This window comes from Zeus faber (genome assembly GCF_960531495.2).
Source record: "Zeus faber genome assembly, chromosome: 13".
NCBI classification, from domain to species: Eukaryota; Metazoa; Chordata; class Actinopteri; order Zeiformes; family Zeidae; genus Zeus; species Zeus faber.
Genome location: NC_137198.1, coordinates 17,252,062 through 17,269,019, shown reverse-complemented (window position 1 = coordinate 17,269,019; position 16,958 = coordinate 17,252,062). Strand labels below are relative to the sequence as shown.

At 47.7% G+C, this 16,958-nt stretch overlaps 1 protein-coding gene across 1 annotated transcript in view; it reads left to right on the top strand.

Annotated features, from left to right (window-relative positions):
• The first annotated feature begins 2,354 nt into the window (after positions 1 to 2,354).
• Positions 2,355 to 16,958, top strand: part of LOC307239039 (pleckstrin homology domain-containing family G member 3-like) — a 31,063-nt gene continuing 16,459 nt past the window's right edge. Inside the window, exons 1-2 of the mRNA XM_080012253.1 lie at positions 2,355 to 2,479; positions 6,325 to 6,392. Of these exons, the coding sequence (XP_079868379.1) occupies positions 2,373 to 2,479; positions 6,325 to 6,392 (175 nt within the window). The 5' untranslated portion in view covers positions 2,355 to 2,372. The remainder of the gene's footprint in view (positions 2,480 to 6,324; positions 6,393 to 16,958) is intronic.

Sequence of the window (16,958 nt, the reverse complement as noted above, 5' to 3'; positions counted from 1 at the left end):
ACCACTGCAATAATATTGTTGAAATATAAACAAATACAGGGGCATGTTTTTACATTTTATTTCCAGTCTACTAGTATCTACAAATGCTAAATGTCGTGACGGGATGTTATCTTATTATTTATAGGATTATATTTGTGATATATTTACATGATTACATCCATTTTTTTAACTAATGAATACATCTTTATTTATTTCAAAAGAATCTTGACCGTGCGAAAAATGTGTTTATTGATGTATATTTATTTATTTTAAATGTTTTGTTGGTTAATTCGAATTATTTATTTATTCATTATTTTAGATTTTTTTTTTTAAGTTTATTTGATTGATTGGTTGATTAATTGATTGATTGCTTGACGTTGTTATTTTTTTATTTATTTTGTTATTTGTGTAATGACGGGGATTAATTATGACTCGGGGATTATATACATACTGTATACAGTATATATATTTTCTTTGTGGTGAAATGTTTATTTATTTTTTTATTCATTGAATTGAATTTATTTATTTGTTTATTTATTTATTTATTTGTTTGCGTAATGACCAGGGGCTTGATTGTGACAAGGCGTTTTGTTCTACATGGGTGGCTGAAATGTTTATTTATCAATCTATTAATTTCTCTCTTTATTTTTATGACGCACTGGTTTCATTACGACCGGGTGGCTTCCCCCCCCTTCATGCGTGAGTCGTGGAAGTGGAAGTGGAAGTGGAAGTGGAAGTGGGCGGTCTCAGTTCACCTCCGTGCGCCGTGCGCTCCGCTGGATGGAGCCTCGACGCGCGGCCGCTTCTTCTCCCGAGCGCGGTCCGTGGTGACGGTGCGCGGTGGATCTACACGAGCAGCAGCAGCTTCTACCATGAGGAATGGAGAGAGCAAGACAAGCACCCTCGACACCCGCTGTTTGATTTAAAAACGACGACAACCGGGGACTTGGGCGTTTGGTGAGTGTTTCCATTTGTACTTTTTTTTTGGGGGGGGGAACGGAGCGATTTTCTTTTTTTTACAGGTAATTGTCTTGGAGCCGCCTCCGTCTATGTGGCCGTGTCATTACTTCGGGAACTTTGTACAACACAGGCGAATGCATATTTTGGAAACCAGATAGCAACTAAACATATTGAAATAAAGCTTTTTAGTGTTCGTTACATTTTTATAAATTATTATTATTATTGTTATCAGTATTGTTTTTATTATTATTATTATTTGTATTATTCCTGCCTCTGTATTTCAGTGTGGTTTGGTTGGAATGTGCCTTTGACGTTGCGGCGCGTATCCAGAACTTGACAGATTTCAGTTGGATTCTATATTGTGAACAAGGCGCTGCCCTATAAAACTATTTACCTCCATTCATCAGCGCCGGGCTAAAGCTCTGGCAGGGGAAAAAAAAAAGAGTTTCAGTCTGATAAGTAGTGTTTGCTCTGTCCCAAGGGAAACACTTTCTGTGGTTGAACCTTGATCCGCTGCGGGGATTTTTTTGCGGACAGATTGTCCACCGTGTTGGTCCACATTGTTTCAGAAGACGCTGGAGTTGTGCGACAGGAACATTGGCTATTTCCTTTGTGCTTGCAAGCTCCTTTACCCCCCCCCCCCCCGAAACTGAGCTGCCGGTGCTTGACCAAAGCAAAGCCCAATACCTCCTCTACCCGAGCATTCCACTGAGGCAAGTGGAGGTAGCGCCGTGACCTTACTCGACCCTTCGAGATGGATGTCCCCTTCCATCCAAGGTGTGAATGGAAGTCTCCTCCTAGCAGGGGGGGGTCTGGAGAGGAGGCGAGAAGTGCCTCTCTGGCCCATCAAGGAGGAAGGCGCTCATTGGGCACGACGCTTTATTTACTTCCCTGGTTGCTCTATAATGACATGTGGCGGACCCCCCCCCCCCCCCGCGGGGCGTGAAAAGGGACCGGGGATTAATTCGTCGTCACGCCGAGACTCGAGCGGCCCCCGTATCCGACGGGAAGCTCCGCGCAGAGGAGCCTGTCGTCGCAGGGATGGGGAGGCGAGCGCTTGTATCGATATGCGACACCCCACGAGGTTAGGGCCTCGGCACGTTGCAGCTAGGGTCACGCCGGCGGAGTTGGAGGTCAACTGAAAAGGTAAACAGAGCCCCCCCGCCCCCCGGAGGGAGCGTCGCCGGGGGCTTCCAGGGCGGAGTGTGTGTTCTTAGCGCGCCCCGGACAAAGTGAGCGTTTTCGCTTTCACGACGCCAAGCCGGACCCCCCCCCCCGGAGGAGCTCCCTTTCCCGCCGCCTGTACAGCGTGGCGCGATGTTCCTTTAAGTGGGCGCACGCCAGTTCTATCCCAAGACTTGGCCCCTCTAATTTTAACCAACGCCCGCCCCCCAACCCCCTTTTGCCTTCCACCCGAGACGCTGCGGGACGTTATGGAGGACAGCTTCCCCTTTGGCGCTTTGTTCGGATTTTTAAAGAACATACAATCTGCACTTGTTAGGTCCCAATTACATTGGCCCCTGCCATCGTTTCCTGCCAGGTATGCATTTGGAAATAACGTTTTCGGAGCATGCAGTTGCGGGCCACTCGCCATGAAGTAAAAATGACCGCACCTTCCCCTTCCACCGCAGCGGGGAATAATTATTTCGCCATTGGCTCTGATTTGGCGGGGGTCTGCTTGCACAAGGCGGGCCAGGGCTCCAGTTATCTTTGCTCCGCGCCGTGGGAGCGAATGGGGATTGATGGATTATCGTCCCATGTAATTGGAATGCTCTGAAATGCAGTTACTAAGTGGACTTAAATAAAAGACCCGCATGCTGTCTGTCTGCGTGAAGGGGGTTGTGGGGGGGCGACGTGTGAGCTACAGCAGAGCTATTCTCGGAGCGAGGGGGTGGGGGGGATTTATTTGAAATTGAAGAGGGACCGACTGGTTTATTGTTTTCCCCTCAGTGAATGAAGAGCCGTTAGTCACTTTAGGGCCCACGTCAGGGACAAAACTGCGGGAGTAATGTGGGAAATGGGGCACCCAGAGAAAAGGCTGTTTGTCACCGTCTGTTTTTCTACTGGGGGAGACAAGGCTAAGAGGGTAAGAGAGAGGTCAAGCAAGATTAAACATGCCGCTGATGCCGAAATAATGCAAACCCTTCTGTCTCGGCCCGAGCCAATGGAGCACCAGGCCCTCGCCGGCCGTCCCCAGGTTGGCTTGGCTTTTTACTCCCCCCCCCCCCCTCATCCGGACCGTAAACATCCCGTCGAGCGGACGGCGTCTGAGAGGAACCGACCCCGCCACGCCTGGCTCAGGACGTCTCAGGGGGCATTTGACCCCCACCCCCGGGATCTTGTCGGCGTAGACGGTGGTGTGGACGAAGGAAATGCCATCGTCACCTCAGACTGTGAGAGCGGGCGGTGATGGGTCCAACTCATTTACCCATTTCAAATAAGGGAATCTGGGCATGTGACGTTGACTGTTGCGCGAAACGGCAAAGCATGCTCCACAAAACATGTTTAGAGATTTTATTTTACCGTTGGGAGAACCAGGATAAGATAATGGTCCAGGTCGGTGGCCTCCTTGAAATTCTGACGGCGGGGGTGGAAACAAGTTTTGACCGGCGTGTGTTGCCGTACTCTCCCTGTTGTGTGTGTGTGTGCCCTCTCACACTTCCTGAACAGACAGACAAAGTGGCCTGTTTCGCCCGAAAGCGGAAGTGTCCTCGAAGTTTCCCTTTTCTCAACACCCTGCCGGGCCGGTCAATGGCAACAGATGGACGTCACTCAGACATGGGTTACTTTCAAGGGGCATTTGATGCTCGGCCCAAGATCTGACTGAGATCAATTTGTTTTTGTCCGTTTGTCCTTGCGCATGGCAATTTTCTCGGCGCGTGACTTAAAAATAAACAGATAAATGAAACATAACTCAATGCATTTTGTGATCATTTGCATGTAGAGCCGTAACGATGAAACGATTAGTTGCCAACTATTGAATTAATCACCAACTATTTTGATAATCGGTTAATCATTTTGAGTCCTTTTTTTTTTTTAAGAAGAAAGACAAGGCATTTGAGGACGTCGCCTTGGTCTTTAGGAAACAGTAATCGACATATTATTACTATTATTATTCTTTTATTTTTTTAGCATTTTCTGACATTTTACGGACAAAACAACAAATTGATTAATGGACACATTAATCGATAATGAAAATAACCGTTGGTTGCAGCTCTATTTGCAGGATTTTAATATCCCTCTCAACATCTGCCCCCCTTGGTCTCTTTTTTTTTTTTTCTTTCCTTCTTCTGTGATATCTGTTGGAATGCCCGAATACTCGCGGAGCTGTGGCGATTAGAGCGACAAGGAAGTTTGTCCGCCAATCTGATAGGGAAACAAAAGAAGTGAGCCGTTGCCGACTTGTAACTTAACAACCATCTCATTGGCCCTCGGAACATCTGTCTCCTATTAGGGAGTGAGCTTCAGATTCCCATATGGGAGGTTCATATTGCGGCTAACACAGTCATCAGCTGTGGGAACCAACCTCTCCGTTTGTGTGGAATGGCCTCTGGCTCGAGCACAGGTGGCCATCTTGGCATGAACGCTACCCTACATGTCGTGTTTTCTTTCGGGTTTGAATACAGCCACCCTTCTCTCCCAGGGAAAACAAGGATTTAAAAAAAATAAAAATGAACCCCATAGCACAGCAAACTGGGGGTGATGGATAATAATTTAGTTGCGGGTTGAATTTGTCCAGATGTGGAGTAGGCGTTGGCTACCGTAGAATTTTCACCTTTCTCTCCTACACCACTCAAGCTTTTTTTTGGGGGGGGGGTTTAACTTTTTGATCCCCCCCCCCCCCTGTCTAGCCCCGTAATAGGTCAGGAGAGTTGCGGCCTTGTTATTGTGCAGGGTCGGTCCTGAGCTCACATTGTTAGGAATTAGCGGAGGATTTCATTAGTTCGCCGCTCACTGGGACACGTTTCAAAGCCCGATCCTTTCACGGGCTTCCCAACACTTGAAAAATCAGCTGGCTCTCAGCTGTTGTAATGGGGATTTGGAGAAAGGCTTCATTCTCTGGGAATGTCATTCCAGCACTGTGTCATTGATTTAAGCATGGAAATATGTTTTTCGGAACATCTGCTCAACATTTAGATGGTGCGACAAAGACCATTGGTGGAAACTTGCTGGAAGACCCCGTTCGCATTGAATTAATATTGCCTCGATCTGCTTTTTGTTGCGCGGCTGCCGGAGCCTCCCGGTGATGTCGCAGGCTTTAGGAGCGGGCCGCGGGCACCGTTGGAGCAGAGATCTTAATGTGCGCATCCGTGCCTGCATCCCCCCCCCCCGCTTTACTGTGCATCTTAATTGACAAGTCTCCCATGGCAGTAGGGTTGGCTCGGCCTCCGCCGGCCTGGCTGTCAGCTCGGGATGGTGGTCAGCCAATGCACCAGCAACAATGACTGACCTAATCCCCGAAGAATTCCTGCTCCCTCTGATCTAGCTGGCTCAAGTATGTGCTGTTTGAAAGGCCGGAGGCACACCAGGAATCACGGGAGACAAGTTCTCAGGCGTGTTCTTCTGTGTTTGGTTTGCTGTAAAGCGCCGGGTACTTTCACACTGTGTGAAACCCGGCATGAGGAGTAAGACGTTATGGCTCCGCCCCCGACTTATTTATAAGTCAGACGGTGGATGCGGGCCAACGTTGGTTTGCATCTGAAATGATTCCCACATGCCAATCGTGCCATTTTCATTCCATGCATTTTTCAGTTTTGTACCTGAAGCCACTTTGAATGTCGTCAGTCACGCACTTTGAAGCACTGTATTGAAAACGGCTTAGCACAATTGTTTTATCGTTATGGGTATTGATCATGACTTTTTCGAATTTGGTTTAGTATTCAAAGATAATTACGACAGAGCATTGAACAGTGTCATATTCCTCCTCCTCTCGCTGATGAATTGCGGTGTCGGGTTACCGGCTGATTTCCTCTGAGCTCGAGGCACAATGTAAAAATCTGTGTCGCCCCCATACCTTGGACGTTTGGCTGGCACAAGCTTACACCAAACAGCAAGCAATGGAATGGGAAGAATTTCCCCTTTTTTTTTTTACAATGTAGATAAGATTCAGGCTTTGCTTGGCTCTCTCTCTCTCTCTCTCCCTCTCTCTCTCTGTCTCTCTCTCTCTCTCTCTCTCTCTCTCTCTCCAGTGTTGCAGGAAAAGCACAGTTTGGTCCGGCCTGATTTAGTCAAGTAAATCAGTGCCAGCACTCCTTTAACAACATTACGAATAACTTGTAATCATTGCACAAAAATTAGTGGATATGTCAGGACATGCGCGCCGCTGATCCTGACGGGATGTTGCATGTGCCGTCTGACACTTTTGTGTGTTTTTTGTTTTGTCAGCTACAGAGGCCAGAGTGCCATGCCCGAGGAGTCCCACCGTGCTCTCAAACAGGACCCGATGGGGGAAGGTAAGAGCAGAGCGTTGTTACAGTACACAGGGACTTTCATCTAGGCGCGATTAAGGCCGCCGCCGAAAGTCCCGTCCCGCTAAACATGCAACATGAAGCGGAAGGGGTCGGAAATGGCAGGATAGAGCAAATCCAGAGGTTTTGAGGAGCGGAGCGAGGGCGGCGCATTCCCCCTCCTACAGTCTGGGCCGTGAGAGAGGTTTCTTTGTGTGGCCGTGGAGCCCGGCCAACCCTCCTCACACAGCTGAAATCTCTTGAATATCCCGACATCAAACCAGTGTGTCGGGTTCCTCGACAACACTTATACCGAGTCTGCCCTGTTGCCGCCGACCCCTGTATGATGTGAGGACCCGAACTCCAATATACTGTATATAATATTTAAAGCTCATTCGTTTCGGAGCGGGCAGTGGCATTGAAAGAGGGCCTCTCCGATTTGTTTGTCTGTACTGCCCTCCACCCCTACCCCCACCCAAACCCCCCAATGCCTTCTCTCCTCTCTGCTGAACACATTTTGGCATGGGCTAAAGACATTGGCTGAAGAATAGCAATGTGTCAATGGTTCCCTTTTTCCCCCCTCCCCTCATCCCTTTGGTTCGGCCACGGCCAAGAGAGGATGCTGGCTGGGAGAGACGTGTGCCGCCTCGGGGAAGATTTGTGTCTCGATTTTCTTGAAGGGCTGCCTCATTCGCTCCTACAAATTCCAGCAGTTCATCGTCCGACTCCGGAGTCTTAGACGAGACCATTGTGACGGAAGAACCCCCCCCTCCCCCGCCCTTTGCGGTACTATTTCTGGGCCGGTCGTCCGTGGCCGAAGTTTCGGGTGACTGACCCGGCCGGCGGTATTATCGGTGGACGGTAGTTAAGGCCCAGAACAGCTGGGATTGCAGTGTGTGAGGTGATGATTAGATGACGGGTTGAAGAGCCAAGAGGAATGCACACGCTTCAAGAAAGCCTCAGCTCTGCCTCTAGATAAACAATGAGGAGCGCAAGCCAGACGGAGTTATCCTTATACATTGCGGGGTTTTAGAAGTGACGAGTCAGCAAATTTTTTTTTTTTTTTTACTCACACACACACACACACACACACACACACACACACACACAAAAGTAATACTGCGGAACATTTTGTCGCCAATAAAACCGCTACATTATGAGTGGTTGCATGCAACACACCCGAGGTGGACATGGGGAACCGCACATGGCAACCTTCTCAAAGATAAGGGTTCCCTCTGGCCCACTCAGCCCCGGGCCAGGAATGTCGCTGTGTCTGCAGAACTTGCAGCTTTAAAGGGGTTCTGGTGGGGGAGGGGGGATCATCTCCATTCACTGCAGCTTTTCCAGACCACTGGGCATAGGGCTGTGAACACAGATGGACCACTGCAGGGATGACTGCCCCTCAGAGTGGGATCGCCAGCAGAGTTTCTAGACTGGAACTCTTTTACCGCTTAATTGTCTCTGTGGCGATAATTACTGGTTCCCTTCAGGTGATCTTGAAACGGCTCCTGTTCAGGAGGGTTAGTTAGCCACATACACACACACACACACACACACACACACACACACACACACACACACACACACACACACACACACACACACACACACAGGAACCTGGGATTAATGAGTTTCTAGGTTTGCACATGCTGATGTAGATCCTTATATAACAAGGCCCCTGTTGTGATGGAATTTCTACAGCTACACATCCACTGTATTTCCCTGCATTGTTCTGCCTAGACTCCAGCACTCCCCGCAAACCCATTTATTCCAATGTAAATGATTTTACGACCTCCGACAATGGCATTCTTCCTATAGAAGTCTTCCAGTGGATTAACCACATTAGTTACAGGCTCTCTGTCTTGGGTGTTTCGCAAGAATCTCATTTGAATCTATAAGGCCCTTTATCTTGTCACTTACATAACAGTTGGCACCCAGTTAACTCTGCGCTCCTGCAAATATCATACAGTAAAGCCACACTGAACCACTTTTTCCAGTAATGCCACGTAAACAAGACCTGGCAGCGTACGCGTTTCGGAAAGGTTAAGTCTGTTTATTGTCTATCTTAACCTTCCGTGTCAAACTTAACCCGGGCGAAAAAGCTCTCATAGACAGCCTGCTGTAACCGGGCCCAAAAAAAAGGGGTCGGAGAATACACACGTCCCACTGGAGTTGATGCGAGACGTAGGCCTGAAATCTGAATACCAAACACACACTGAATGTCCGAATATCGCACCTCTGTATGACCTCCGGGGAGGCCACCCTCTGTAGCCTCCACAGAGAGGTGCTAACAGGATGGCAGGCTGCTTGTAGACTGTCGGCCCGGTGGTAAAGTTTACAGCGAACTCACACCTTTCGACCTCAATCGGCTCCAGATGGCATGTGCGGCCCCTGGGTAAATGGGCGTTTCGCTTGCCGCGGAGGGTCCGCGCCGCCCGGAGACCCCTTAGGTGGCGGCGGGAGATGCCTGTTGTATTGAAGAGTTTCCCTTAAGTGGATCACGACATGCCTATGCACTGAGGTCAACAGGCACGGCGGGACTCCTTTAAGAACCAGGGCAGAGCACCGCAGAGGTTTTACAGGATTAAATCTAAGCCTTTTCAATGGTTCTATCTCCTTGTTACCCGGTGTATTCTGACTCAATTATTGTTATAAAGGGAAACAGGAGAGTTTTTCCTCATTCAGGTTTGATAGTTTAACATCTGACATTGATGTTACAATCAGTTTGTCCGTCGTCATTCGCAGACGGGGGAAAATTTTACTAATTCGACGCGCATCTGTATCCGCACGCGCTACTGTAAACTCTTACGTTTGCGAGTCCTTACAAAATGTCTTGTTAAAGCAAGCATGTTATGACATGTAAAAGTGAAACATTGTCAGCCTGGCAGTATCTACGAATGTGGAGACACCCGGACTCCCTCCCCAAATTTCCCAACACGACCGTTTGACCTTGACTGTCAGTGTGGAATGCAGGTCGCGCTTGTGTTTATGCTCGGCCCTAGTCGTCCAATAGGTTTTATTTACCGACCTTCGGGCTGATTATTAACGTGGCATTTAAGAGGCCCTTGTAAGGTCCGAGGGATTGCGCAAAAGATCGTTTAAGCGCTTCGGGTAGACCCGGTTCTCTGCCGCCTCCTTAGTTGGGGATTGAAGCCAAGGCCTCCGTCCGCAGGTAATTGCTGCTGCTGTCTCCTGCTGTTTGGAAATGGTCTGTGAGGGCCCAGGGCCTAATCCTCCCGAGGTCCCCTCAATGCATGCGAGCCGTGGCCCCGCTGAGGGGCAGCTATTCACCGCTGCCAGTTGGGAGGAGTTTCTGCAAAAAAGGGCTCAATCCCAGTCTTTTTGGGGGGTGGGGGGGTGCCAGAGGATGTGGAGAGGTGTTGGAGAAAGGAAGTTATGTCGATGTATGAAGTGGTTTGGGGTGGCCATGACAATGGTAGTTAGTTTCCTGAATTTCCCCTTCACTATTCCGTCCTTTCTCTCCCGAGGAACATTGGCAGAACCAAGAAAAATACATATCTTTTGAACCAGTTTGACGTCGGAGGCCTCATACGCACATATGAAAGTACTAATCAGCCCCGTCGGTCTAGACTCCCCGATCTCCACGCTGCTTTCAAGTGGCAGGAGGGGGGGAAAAAAAGGGTTCCCTATAGGCTGTGGGAATGTTCCACTGTGTGCTGGAATAGCGAAGAGGAACGTGTGCGGGGACACCAAACGTGTCCCGGTTACTGTGGTTTTGTCTCTCGGGGAAGTGCAGGGTATGTTTATAGAGAAGCTGTAAATTTTACACAAGCGATTACCGTCGGTGGTGATATCAAGCCGAGCAATTTGTTTCTTTAGGGGAAACAAACGTGAAAACGTCGGCATTTGCCGCCTACGCCCGACTGTGTGTTTCGCCATTCTGCAGTACTTTGTAAAATCCCTTTTGTAAAAGGCAAATACATCGAACCTGCCTTGCAACAAAACAATAAGGCTTGGCCTATGATTGTGTAACCCTGATAAGGGTTAGCTTTTCAATATATAAAACTTTCCTGTATATTTACTTGGGTCATCATATGATTAACGTCTGGGATTTCCAAGTTATCCCCGTGATTCAGAGTGAGCTGCGTTTCAAGGTGTCAGCGTGCGTCAGCGTGGATGGAGGAGCATCTCGGCACAGAGTGACTAATAGAGCAGGTGAGGACTTGTCCTCGCCACAGGATGTTTCAGAGAGAGAGAGAGAGAGAGAGAGAGAGAGAGAGAGAGAGAGAGAGAGTACTTGACTAAATCAGGCCGGACCAAACCGTGCTTTTCCTGCAACACTGGATTGCTCGAGAGAGAGAGAGAGATCGCTTGGACATTGAACTCGATCTCTTCCTTGGAAATAATAGGGGACGGATAGGGAGGTTTTTTTTGATTATTTTACAGCCCGGTCCCTCAGCTGCTTTCATACGCTGACCGGACATTGCACAGAATTTGTGAAAACATAGATTCAATGTGTTTGATTAGTCTCTCTCAAGCAGTATCCCTCTTGTCTCATTCAACGTAGTTTTGTCCATTAAGCCCCAAATAATTCCCCCAATTCCCCCCCGTTCCATGGCCTCAGCCCCAGACAATGAAACTGGCGTTAACCCCTGAATTGCCTAAAGTGGATCGAAGGTAATGGTGTGGGCGAGGCAGAATGAGTTCGTGCGCGTGAATAATGGTGAGTAAATTCAATATGCCGAGTGCCTACACACCTTAGAACCGACCAAGTTGCCGTTCTCCTGGGGCGATTTTTCAGTCGCCCCACGAGAACTGGAAGGCTTCCACTTGATCTGCGTTGCGTCATCGTGTCTGCATGAGCATTTCAAATTTATCTGCCGGAAAACATTTCCTTGTGCTCAGAGGCAGGTATTTTTTTGCCAACACTTACAAGTGGCCTTCCAACCTATGCAGAATGTCTTCCGAGCCTACAGGGACGCGTGCTCCTGCCTCCTCGTGCGCACTGATCGTTTTAAGAAAGAGAAAAGAAAAAAAATCCCAGAGAGGAGGTCCAGAAAGCTTCTCGTCTGAGAATCAAGGTCTGAAGGGTTGACTGGAGTTCCCTCAAGAGGAGTCCCTCAAGGTTCTATTACGCTTTCTCGGTGGACAAATCTCACAACTGCCGTCGTAAAGGTATGCGGACTTGGACGTTTTGGGGGGGGGGGGGGGGGGGGGGGGATTTTTTTTTTTGTTGCGGTCTTGCAACACGAGGTTAAAACTTTACCGCGGTGTGTGTGATTATTGCTTTTTAACCGGTCTCTGTGGTGCTATTTTTAAACTAGCCGAGGCATCTATTAACCAACACTATTATTACTGGGTTAGAGTCCAGCTTGTTGTCTAATACTTGAGTTGGGTTGGTTGCATTTCAAGTATGTAATGTGTACTATCATTTTCATGTTTTCATCCTCCGGTTAGTGCACTGCAGGTTTTTACATTTTGTTTACTCTGTCTGGTATCGGATCTGATAATGTAGAATACACACACCACTGTCTGTTTTCTTGAGCACAATAATTGACTTAATACCCGGATGCTGAAGGCCAAAACATCCTAGTGTGTTGCAATTGGTTACTAACGCATCGCTGCATGTTCTGACAGACTTATTTTTCCTCAGAGAGTGAAATTAGATTTACAAAAAAATATATGAAAATAATATCAAAATAATAATAATATATATTTTAAATATGTATTTACTTTGTTTTATTAGATATAAAGGCACTCTGGTATTTTGATAATACTATTGTGTGTGTGTGTGTGTGTGTGTGTGTTGTGAACATTGTGTACATTTGTATGTGTTGTGTGTGTGTGTTGTGAACGTTGTGTACATTTGTGTGTGTTGTGTGTGTGTGTTGTGAACATTGTGTACATTTCCACTTGACACCTATCACCCCCTTTGTGACTACCGCAGGCTACGGGGAAATGATTTATCTCAGGGAATAGCACGGATCAAATAAGTTCATATGATTTATGGTGTTAGAATTAAAGTGTAGGGTCTCTCACTTAGATAATGTATGGTATGTACTAGGCACATGCATATTCACTGGTGTGTGTGTGTGTGTGTGTGTGTGTGTGTGTGTGTGTGTGTGTGTGTGTGTGTGTGTGTGTGTGTGTGTGTGTGTGTGTGTGTGTGTGTGTGTGTGTGTGTGTGTGTGTGTGTGATCTCATTCCAATGAATTACCACTCGGTGGTTGTACCTGTATATACTGTATGTCTGTCAGCAAACAGAATAATTGGAGAATAATAATAATATATTTGTTGCTAGGGTAGAGTATATACAAAGACTTTTGTCTGTCAGAGACACTGGACAAGAGCTCTGACTACACGCCACGGAAACCCTTTGAGGAGGAAAAAGAAGCTTAATAATCAGATGGTGGTGTAATCGCTTCAGCAGTTCTGCTCTCCACCTCCCACGCTGCCTTATTAGGCTCTGCATGTCATCCCTCCATTGCACCATGAGGTCATAGCCGGACAGGTTTACGAAACCGCCGGCGGCGTTGTCTTTCCTCTGATAAGCCTTTAGAGCCTGACGGAGGAGGAGGGCGTAGTGGAGCTGATGGGGGTAGGTCATAAAAACGTCAAAGCCCGTCTCGCAGGTATCGCAGCGCCGCTTAATTCTGTATACCCTCACACCGACGCGTTTCTCATCGGGATAGAAGCCCCCCCCCCTCCGGGAATTTAGGGTCACATCAATTTCGCTGCAGTTACCGTCTTGTCTTCACTACTGCACTGGAACTCGTCTAAAGCCCCCGTGGAAGAAGTAGAAGAACAAGAAGTCACGCTTGGGGCATTAACCTGGGGTTTAACCAGCCGGTTAACTGGAATTCAGGGAATTACAATAAGGGGGTTGACGGGGCATACTTCTGAAAACATTTTTTTTTTTTTTTCCCCCGACAGCATTTTTGTCATAACGGTGGTAATGCTTGCACACAGGCGGCTGATCAAACATAATCCCACAAAGCATTTCTGTTACCTAAGCGCTATAAAGTCATTGGAATAACCACGCTGTGGGAACTCTGCTGGGGGTCCGGGAGTCTGCGCGGTGCATGTCCCAAACGCAGCTCTCATGCTACACCCGCTCGCGAACTGTCACTTGGTTAATGGTTACTCCCATGAGGTTAAAAAGTGTATTCGTGTATCACGGAAACGGAGGATCGAGTGTTTTTTCAAATTTTTTTTTTTTTGTTTAGTTGGGATAAATCCTATTTATCCTAGTTGTGAGACCGTGGATTGTCCAAGGTCAGTATCTCCCGTTTTGCGCTTTATTGTGAATCTTAAACAGACTTCCCCAAAATCGTGCGGTGCGACCAATAAGTCGAAGGAGGAAGCACTCCCATTGAATTTAACTGAGATGGAAGGGTCAGGAGGAAGTGGTAGACCAATGCAAATTCCTTTCCTGCTAATTTGCACTCCCAGCTACATTTGGAAATGTTTGAACAGTGCTCCTACAGTATGTAGCAGTGGTATTCATAACCGCTGGTAAAGTTTATTACTTGCAATATTGTGGTAGATGTCTTTCCTCACATGCTCTTCACGTTGCCTGGACATGTTGGGATGGCAGTCTGCTGTTCATCAGCTGTTGCCTCCGTGTCACGGGCTCCTGTGATGAATTGTGAACATTGTGTACATTTCCACTTGACACCTATCACCCCCTTTGTGACTACCGCAGGCTAGTCGCTTAGATTAAAGAGGCGTAAAATCTTGCTTAAAGATGGAACAAGTACAGCAGGGATCTAACCGTCCTGTAGTGCTGCTCTGGGGGGGTTTGTGGTCCTGGGATCGGTGTTCTTCATGCCGTAGTGTCTTCCCTGAGAACCACCCGACCCATTCAGGTTGGGTTGTTAATGAATAATAATTGATCCTGGGTACATATGTCAAAACTCCCTTACACAGCAGTACAAATTAATATAATAGACGTGTTACAGTTGAAATGGATGTCTTAGAATGTGTAGATTACTCTACTGGATGGGGACACTGTAGCATTTAAAAAGAATAGTGCATAGTTTACGTCTTATTTTTTCTTCAGTTTGACCAGTCGATACATGATGCACCCAGGCGTGCCATAAGTTCCCTCTCGCATATCAGACGTGCAGCATTCCAGCCCATTGTTTCACAATGGTTTATGATCCGGGCGCTAACAACGGGTTTCCAAAAAAGGAACCCCACCGGAATTACACTGGAACTGCGATTTTATTTTGGACACACATTCCTCTCTGCGGCTTTCACGTCGCTGCGTCCATCTGAGCGATCGCCGTTGCTGCAGACCGCGGAGCACTCACTCGGCTTATCTGCAACCCATTTGTTCGCCGGTTTATTTGCATTCCTCCTCCTGTGCTGTTTCAACAAAGCCCTGCGGTGGACCATGGCCGCTGTGGCGTTCTCAAACTAGAGGTGTGCGGTATCGGTCGCAGATCGCACAACGCCTGTATAGTCCACACGTGAGGCAGGAGGCGGGTAGCCAAGCGTGTGCTTAAAGTCTCAAGGCCTTGATAAGGTGTTTTCCTTGTTCATCTACTTATGTCTCTAGATAGGCGGAGGGGTGCCAATCATGTGTCTCAGCAGTGAGCTGTCAACAGGAGCTGCAGTGGACCTGGACAAACATGGCGTTTGTTTGTGACTTTGCAAACCAGCCTTGACCCTGCCCCCTCTCTCCTCCTCCTCCCCCATTTGCCTTGGCTTTGACGGCGGCCCTGCAGCTTTGGAGGGACTGGGACTGTGGGAGGACTTGAGGAGGAGGGGGAGGGGGGAGGAGGAGGAGGAGGAAAGGGAGTGTTGGATGCCTGACTTAGTACAACTCCAAACCAAAAGTAAAGGCTGAGGCAGCATAGCGAGGGAGCGGCTGCACTATCCCGCCACTACGCTCCCCTCAGGCCAAGCAGCTCCAGTGATTTATCGGCATGAAGCCGTCCCCTCGTGGCCAGCGAGGCCCGGCATGAGAACTGTGTCGCTGAGACGCGGCTTGTTGTGGACTGAACGCCAAGCAGGATCTCAGGCATTAGCTCAATACTGACTCATGGAAAGTTTGAGGACGCCTGGAGCTCTCTCTCTCTCTCTCTCTCTCTCTCTCTCTCTCTCTCTCTCTCTCTGTCTGATTCGATCCACCATGTTAATGCCGGTTGCCAACCTGCTCCCACCAACGCTTGGCTCTCCATCGGTCTTTGTTTTACAGTTATTAAGGGATTGTCCTGGGCACTATCCATGTTCAGAAATGATTTGCCACGGAGACGTTGGGTTTCATTGTTGTCTTGGGTCTCGCATTGGAATTGCAAGGTATTTTATATCGCATTTCCATACCTAAGAAGTCTACCTCTTTAGTGTAGTCGGCCAAACTTAAACGTTTTTATAGTAAGAGTAAATATGTCCTGTCATTTTTTTGGTCAGTAATTCTAACAAGAACATTTTCCTTCCAACATCAGGCCCGCTTTTGTAGCTCCTGGCAGCCGTTCTTAGACGTGCACTGGCTTTCCACTTCTCCAGTCAAAGGCTTTTCGGGACCAGGATATATGCTGCACCCCTAGAATATTAACACTCCTTTGTGCCTTCCACTTGGCAAGCTCACCGACTTACCTGCAGCCAATCGCCTGACCTAATCATCACATCCCTCGGAGAGTCCAATTTATTAGTCTGTAGTCAAAATCAAATGACAAGACTCCTATTCTTTCCACTTTGTAAATGGTTTTGACCCCCTTTGCCCTGCAAATATTTAAGGAAATGGAGCTCTCTGCACGGTGGCTACCAAGCGCTCTGCTCTCATACCACAGTGACTTCATATATTTGGGGGGTGGAGGGAAAATTCCCCCATCTGACGAGGAAGGATGTGAAATTGAATATGGATTCCATTTCGCTTGATTTCAGACGTGGCTTAATAAAAAGACATATAAACAAAGCCCCTGGTCCACTGCCCTCACCCCGCCCCTACCCCTCCACCCTCCCTTTTCTTTCCCCTCTCTCTGTTTTTCCAAGGTTAAGCCATCGCCGTTCAGGAGAGCGAGAGGAAATGGCTGAGTTTTCCACCAGAATGTGCAGCGTAGTAATTAGGCCATGTCAGTAATGATTTGAGCGAGGCCCCTTTTACAGTAAATCCCCCTTTTTTTTTGTCTCACTGGCTGAGGGCAGAAGCACAGAACTCAGAACCTGTTGCAGCTCCTCGTGTAGTGACCTCAGGACAGTAGCATGGTTCACCGGAGCTCAAGGCCAAGGTTATCCAGGGACGTGCATCCAAATCAGATTTGGGAACCGTAATTATATCAGAAGTCCAGAAAAACACAAATCAAGGGAGGGTCATTGATTACTTACTGAAAGGAGAAAAAAAAAAAAAAAAAAAAAAAAAAAGTTGCTGTACCCAATAAAGCTGGATTTACACTGATTCCCACAAACAACTCCTCCTCACAGGAAGTGCATTAGTCGTACTCCACACCATCGACACCCATTACTGTTAACGTTGTGTGTCAACATATTCACTGTCAATAAACTTTTTATTCATGAATTGTATGTGATTTTATTTTCTTACTTTGCAAATGTATACTGTATAAAGGAACTCTCATTCATGGAAGATGGTAAATGTCCAGTTGAGCA